We start from the raw sequence: 7,363 nt of genomic DNA on the forward strand, positions 1-7,363 counted from the left end.
AAGTACAGTATTCAGCCCCTATTCTGGGTGGAAAAGTAGTCTCGTTCCCTTAGCTGGGAATCCATGCTGTAACGGTAACGTTATCCTAACATTACGGAACATTTTAACCAGGGATTGGTCGCGGCAGAGTCACTGGGACCCATTAGCGGTCAAGGCTGGATCTCGTTCCCAGGGCAGCAGGCCATTGGATGGAGCAGCGTGTGTAATTACCCCTGGGGAAGGCTTTAAAGGCAGGCTGCGCTATGCGGTCGTTTACGGGGGGAGGTAAAGGCCGTCATTGCGGGGTTCCCAGGGAGGCTAAGAGCGTGGCCCTCGGCCAGTGAGCTGAAGATCTGAGTATAATCACTCCCAGCTTTGATGTAAACGTACACTTCCCCATGTGTGATTATATAAGAATTTGTGTTTATAATACAAATCATAGAATATGCTGGCATTAAATATTAAAAGAGAAATGTATGATTCAGTTACTGGGGCAAAGGAGCAGAGTTCTACGTCTTACAGCTTTTAACTTTAGTTAATCTAGATGGGTAATTGTTGTTGAGGTATTCACAATTTCAGTGTGTTTCTCGAGTGATATAATTAGATAAATAAGTGTACGCCATTAAAGGGGCAGGGAATAATGTAAAGTATTTGGGAAACGAACATAAGTTATAATTACATTTGATTCACTAGCAGGGAGCTTTGCATCTCAAGTTTAGAATTTCAAGTCAAAAGGAAGGCTAATTTGGTACAACTACATTTTTAACCGATTGAAGAAAAATAGAATACAAGAAGTAGTCACACAAATGTTCTGTTTGGGCTAAAATCTGTAAATGCCCCTTATTTAAAACTGGACACAAGTCTGGTGTTGCGTGTTTTCAAAGCAGTGGATAACCCTCTCGGTGACATATTGACCAAAGCTCTCTCCGAATGAACGTTCATTAAAATAATCTGCTGACAAGGAGACTGAATATACCGAGAGACAGAGCTCCTGTTATAGGAACACAAAGCTAATCGAATAGCGATTAGACCTGCGGGGCCTCTGCCATTTTCTCTTTGTCTCTGAAGTAAATCCAATGGAAAGCTGGTAGATTAATCTCTGGGACGAATTTTGTCATTTTTAAAATGCTTTAGTGTGTCGTCGGCATAGGCGGCTGACTGGCATAGTGTTTAAAAATTATTTTTTTTAAAATTTAATTCGCTCAGGTTAGATTCAGAAGGTTTTTGTGTTATTCTTTTGTCTTTGAGATATGGCTATCGTGGTACCCCTGACCTGACGCGCCATAACCATGCTTTTCTTGGCAGGGAAATTGATTGTTGGATTTCACTACAAATCTAGGGAAAAGCTTAATTTTTCAGGTTTTAACTGGGTCCCTACTTTAGTGGGGGGGTTGGAGAAAACTGAGGATAAAATTCATCATTGTTTTTGGTCAAACCATTCAAAAAATGATGCATTTCAGTGAAAAAAATATTCAAATGTGACATTTCTGGACAGAGAAATAAGTTAAATCTGAAACGATTTGTGCCAGATTTTACTCTTTGCTCCCATTGATGTGCAATACCTGCCAGTTCTGCATTGGTAACAACATCTATAGTGTAAGTCGTTCAAGCCATTTCGGTAATGTAGTGTGGCTGCATATTACAGCATGTTTGGGTTTTTTTTGGACTGGAAGTTCTTCAGATGTTCTACCAATCACACATTTCACCCGCTTGAGTTGAACTTTCCACTAATCACAAAATTCATCATGTCCAATTATCCTGCTGAATTATTCTGTGTGGTTCACCCCAAGCACGACACAATCCACACAATTACTCTGTTTCACATTTAAGTGATGCATTTACATTGCTATAAATTAAACTGAAAAATCATGGTATGCGTTAATATTTAATCACAAATATTGTAATTCTTGTGTATCACGACATGCATTATATGAACAGGATCATTTTCCTAATTGCCAATTAATATTACATGTACTGCCTTGCACAGTAGATTTAGTAAGCTTTCAAATAACACAGCATAACAATTTATTTATTTTATTATTTATTATCTTACAGTGTATATGAATGTATGGGTGAACCTGTGAATGTATTTTGTATTTGCATACTCAGGATGCTCAGTCTAAATATATGGTAACTCTGAGCTACAAAGTAATGCAGCATCCATCCATTCATCCTGTAGTCATAAAATAGCTGTATGAACAGAGAGAGGTCAGATGGATTTTTCTTTGGTACTGCACATAAATATGAGTTGATATTTTTGGGGTCTTACAAGCGATGACTGCTCGGAGAGATGGCAAAGTGCCCCCAAGTGCAGAACCAGGTGAGACTGAATGTTACCCAGCGTCCCCTTCCTCTTAGACGGCCATCTTTGGCCGTACGCCGTGCGCTGCTCCCGATAAGAATGGCTAAATTGTAGGCTGACGTTCACCTAGAGGAGCGGTCTGCTTTTATACAGCCTGTGCGGCTCGGGTGCAGCGCGGCGTCTGCTTATCCTCCCGATGCTTGGGACAGATTCCCTCCTTCTCTTTGCCTTCAGCTGGAGGGTCAGTTTGGGCTGGCTGCCATTACGAGGGGCACGGGTCCGGGGCTGGCCCAGAAAAAGCAAAATGAGGTTTTTGCTTTTAAATGGGAGCTATTCTACTCTATCCGTTTCTGCATACCGAGTCAATTTAGTATTTTATAATTTGGGTGAACAATGGGTAAGTCGGCAAATCATTAGTGCAGAATTACCTGCGAGTGCTGAGAGATGAGGTGTCCGTTCTGCATTCAGTCATTCGCTGGAGAAGGGTCTGGCTGCAGGCTCCATCAGGAGGATCTCCACTAGAGGGACGGAAACACGTGATCTCCACGAGCGGGTCCGGACATGACGTTACGCAAACTTACGCCATGGAGGCGGTACCATCTATCACATGATCTTCACACACAGCTCGGACTTGTTAGTGGGAGAGTTTATAACTTCGTCGACAGGAAAAAGTGAGTAGAACAAGAAACAACAAATATTGCAGTTATATAATTTGCATGATTTAAAAATGTTCGTCAGTAAAAGATATTCGTTGCTATTAAAATGTATATTTGATGTAAACGTCTCGCTAAAGTTGTCGGTAGCATTCTAGTCACTGGAGTTTTAGGAAGTATCGGCAATGTTTTTTCCCCCCAAATTTAGCTTTAAATTGGTTACTTAAGCGTAGATTGATTGTGTCCGCAAACTCCCGTGTTAGACAGTTTATAGTTTCTAATTAATTCCATACAAATTTTGCTACTGAAAAAGAAAAAAAGTATTTGTATAAATATTTATTTAGTTCCGAATCTGTTTAGCTTTAGTGAACTAGGCAGCTCTTTTACAAATGTTACATGTGCTGTGTAATGTGTTTTTAGGCAGAGTGAAGTAATTATTACTGTATATGACAATTATACTTATCTATATATTATACTATTTTAGATGCACATATCTATATGGGATGCTTATTCCCAGCCGGTTCTGGAAGAATGCAACACCTGTTGCAAAAAACTTTTCCACTGCCCTCTTTGTCCAGCTTTTAAGCCGGCAAAGAGGGTCAAAATTGAGAGACATATGGATGTACATATGAAGAATGCCGTTCATTTCAAAGGTATAAATAATACATTTCCTCTTTCTTAAATTTCAAATATTTTAACTTTGTCTCTTGGTAATCTCAGGTTGTCATATAATTGAATGTACACATTAAACTTTCTACTTTGCTTTCTTTGATATATACTTTCATTTACTTTGCTATACCTAATATTTCCACATCATTAAAAAAAATTTCTGTTTTACAGACAAATGCATCTGTAGGTGCAGACTCTCATGCCGTGCAGAAGGCCATTACCACTGCCCCTTCTGTCAAAAGACAATTATACGACGAGCGGATAGGGAAAGACATTTAATATCATGCCAAGGGCCTCTTCCAGCTGTTCTACCTGTGGCCTCCGCCCCTTCTACATATGTGTTACTGGACACTCTGACTTCTTCTGTTTTAAACCAACTGCCATTTACATTGCACTGTGAGCATGTGAAGCACCTTTTGTTTTGACCTGTTGGTCATATTGTCTGTATAAAGCTGTTTAAACTTCACTGGATGGAAGTATATTAACTTTGTGTCTCATTAACAGGAAGCTTGCTGTGACCATAATACTTGGAAAATGGTCTGAGAGATATGGCTGTGACTTGGAGGTATATGTACTAACTTGTATGCACACATATCGGGCCAGTTTTGCAGAAAAGGATTAAGCCTAGACTTGAACTAGACTGCACTACCAATGAAGAGTCACCCATAGTGTCAAGTTGAGAAAGGCCAGTTTACTGACACTGTCTTTTTTTCCTGTTATAACAACAGGGGTTTCCAATTCAAAGCTTGGGAATTGATTGTGGAATCTTCATGTTGATGGTGAGACATGCTGGTTAACATTTGTAGGCATAAATGTTGGATAATTGATTTGAATTTTAAAAGATATTTCTTCTGCAGTCTGCTTTGTATGTGGCATTGGAAGCCCCCTTTGACTACTCCATAGTAAGTAGCTTTAAAATAAAGTAGAAATGTAATCCTGCCATCACAAAATAGGAAATTTGCAAATAATATGAATTTTCATTTTTTAAATGATTCTTTTACAGGCTGACATGCCCACTTTGCGAAAATGGTGGTGCGTGTTGTTAATGGAAAACTTTGAACTTGACAGGTGTCTATTATTTTCTCCATTTAAAATTGCCCTGAGGTTTTGGTGTTGTTACAATAGCTAACACAACTGTTTTTCCCAAGCTTGGGAAGATTGTTTGCACACTGGACAGAAGAGTCTAAGCCTGTCATTGAGGGGAATCATATGCCCGTCTTCAGGCTGCCAAAAAGAAAACAGGTGGAGGTTTGTCAGGTCAGTATTGAATGTAGATTCCACTGAAACCAAATAATAATATCCATTGCTAACATAAAGTAATTAAGATTTATTTGTAAAGCACATTTATACACGGCTCACATTGATTAAAAGAAAACACAATAATAATAAATGTATAAAAAATAATAGTAGATATACAGCATAGTTGCTGTACAGAATTTATTTGATCCTATGTCATATGTTTTGGTCTCACTTTGCTTATAAAATTCTTGTTGCATTTTATAGGAGCCAGCAGTTGCGAGGGACCTACATGTTGCCATGCTGTGGGTGCAGTCCAATGAAAAACTGTTCCGGGGCCATGTGACTGCACCGCGGTTTCTAGCTATGGACGTGCAGGACCGTCAGAAAGCTATTGACAATCTAAAACACAGTGATGACCTGGACAACCTCGATCCCTTTCTTTTTGTATTTCAATACAAAGAGGATATGGAACAATTTCTGAAGAACTGTGTAGATAATCAGCACCTCCGGGTCAACACTATGTTTTTATTGCCTTAGGAATGAGTCGCAGTGCCCACCACTAGTCTTTGTTTAAAGTTCATTTTTAATAACTTTGCTTTAATAATTATATTGTTGCTCATTTTTATTACAATAATCACATTATTTGTTTTATTCTTTTTTTCCACTCAATTCCACTAGTTTTTTCTAGATGCTACTCCAATCTTTGTGGAAATGCGTCTATTTATTTATGTAATTTATATTTTATATTTATATGTTTAAATGATAATAATAAAGCTGTTACTTTTCCAACCCTATGCAAATGGATACATTAATATTTAGGCTAAAACCTTTAAAAACTTGGTAAAACCTTTACAAGGTTACTTGTGTGGTTGATTGAGCTATTGGGACATTTTATATCATGTCTCATGTCATGCTTTAAAGGTCTGTTTGCACTTAGTTTCCTTTTAAGTTAAGGGGCTTTTGATACGAAGTATATCGAACTTCTTAAGTCCCATAGAGTGATTTGTTTTATCGTGTGCGCACAAGTTAATATTTGAAAGGAACAGGTTAGCTGAGTATAGCTGTCATGTTGTAAGAGGTTTATTCAAGCACGCCGTACTACGTTTGCTAGACCTGTCATTAGGGTACAATAAGATACAACAGCCTTGCAATTAATATTACTAATAAATGCAACGCTCACGCGAACTACTTTGACATTAAGGCTGAGGTATACAGTCCGTGTGAATGGTCGCGACAGAGGTGAAACGCCATGAACAATACTTTTTTCCTTCATTATCGGTAGTCAATAGTAAAGCAGGTACAATAAATACAATAAATAGGTGTCGGTAATGACAAGAAATGTTAGGGGAACTCGGTGAGGCGAACAAATCAACAAAGTAAAGAGTATTAACGTCCGTTTCCAATGTTAATAAAATCGATCACCAAAATAAGTATATACTTTAAAAGACTCGCTTTCTGTTCGGTCGAGTTAAAGTCCGAGCTGTGTGTGAAATGATATGTGGTACCGCCTCCATGGCATAAGTTTGCGTAACGACATGTCCGGACCCGCTCGTGGAGATCACGTGTTTCCGTCCCTCTAGTGGAGGTCCTCCTGATGGAGCCTGCAGCCAGATACTCTTGATTCGCTGCGGTGGCTCATACTGCAGTGGCCATGACTGTCATGCACTGGTCATGTGACGGGAAGGTATCGCTTCTCTTATTGGTCGTGACATTTTCTTATGAGTAGAAAAATGAAAAGCATCATGGGAATCAGCGCTACGTCCCCAGGTGTTTTTTTTTTTTTTTGTTTTTTAGCGCACCACGTGGATCACATGGCGGCGCTTGACTCCCCGCGGAGTCAATGACAATGAAAAACAGCACGTGGAGAGTGAACAAGTTGCAGCTACTTCAAGCGGGGGAGGTCAAAGAAATGTATTTTGTAGTGCGGGCACAACAGTGTTTATGGGAATAGAAATGGAAACTATATTTTAAAGTGCCTCGTATAAACACAACTGCGAAAAAAGAAAACAAATGTTTTTATGTTAATTTTTCTTTTTAAATGCGGACGACACCTGTGAAGATAGACTAAAAGTTTTTTTTTTTTTTTTTTGCCGATAAAACAATAAATATGAATGATTAACCTCTAAGCAAAGCAGATTCATTAAAAAAAAAGGAATTTGGCCGTTGTCTGGTCGACTCTTACGGTAATTGTTTCGTGACGCGGCGGGTTCTGTTGCAGGTGTTTGCAGAAGCGGTATAAACGCATTAAAAAGTGAATGAAAAATGGAGGATGAGAGAGACGGCGTTGCATCATACAGGGCCTCCGGAGAGTTAGGCTAACTGAATTAGGGGAGGAAGCAGCCTGCAAGGTCCCCCACAGTGGGACTGTCAACCCTGAAACGAGGTTTGAACAATGTTTGTTTTTTTTTTTGTCCCACCCAATATTATTTTGATTCCATCTTTGAATAGTTGTTTGGTGGAGAAATGGGGCATGAAAAGGTGCTGGAGTGAGCCGTGAGCCATGAGGGAAGGACACGCCACA

At 39.2% G+C, this 7,363-nt stretch overlaps 1 protein-coding gene and 1 long non-coding RNA gene across 6 annotated transcripts; one reads left to right on the forward strand and one right to left on the reverse strand.

The window, feature by feature from the left end:
- Positions 1–1,851: 1,851 nt before the first annotated feature.
- Positions 1,852–2,836, reverse strand: LOC111834123 (uncharacterized). The gene is made up of 2 exons (XR_002835917.2): positions 2,710–2,836; positions 1,852–2,566 (listed from the first exon to the last, which is right to left on the reverse strand). It is a non-coding gene; the product is annotated as an uncharacterized lncRNA (long non-coding RNA).
- LOC140578794 (uncharacterized) lies at positions 2,563–5,625 on the forward strand. 5 transcript variants are annotated; one of them, XR_011983066.1, is made up of 7 exons: positions 2,563–2,952; positions 3,419–4,168; positions 4,332–4,382; positions 4,461–4,505; positions 4,607–4,671; positions 4,752–4,860; positions 5,107–5,625. XR_011983066.1 is itself a non-coding variant. In XM_072700689.1 (7 exons), exons 1-7 carry the CDS (start codon positions 2,843–2,845, stop codon positions 5,377–5,379), a joined length of 714 nt encoding a protein of 237 aa, XP_072556790.1. In that variant the 5' UTR covers positions 2,563–2,842; the 3' UTR covers positions 5,380–5,625. The 5 variants fall into 5 exon arrangements, 1 of the variants encoding a protein (XP_072556790.1); XR_011983069.1 differs by having other exon boundaries at positions 3,775–4,168; XM_072700689.1 differs by having other exon boundaries at positions 4,108–4,168.
- Positions 5,626–7,363: the final 1,738 nt, after the last annotated feature.

Source organism: Paramormyrops kingsleyae, chromosome 16, assembly GCF_048594095.1.
Source record: "Paramormyrops kingsleyae isolate MSU_618 chromosome 16, PKINGS_0.4, whole genome shotgun sequence".
NCBI lineage: Eukaryota > Metazoa > Chordata > Actinopteri > Osteoglossiformes > Mormyridae > Paramormyrops > Paramormyrops kingsleyae.

Bases quoted from the DNA above. Each gene is read 5' to 3' on its own strand.
- LOC140578794 (XM_072700689.1), top strand. From the start codon at position 2,843: ATGACGTTACGCAAACTTACGCCATGGAGGCGGTACCATCTATCACAT. The intron at 2,953-4,107 runs GTGAGTAGAACA...TCTCATTAACAG, and splicing joins AACTTCGTCGACAGGAAAAA to GAAGCTTGCTGTGACCATAA. The intron at 4,506-4,606 runs GTAAGTAGCTTT...ATTCTTTTACAG, and splicing joins CCCCCTTTGACTACTCCATA to GCTGACATGCCCACTTTGCG.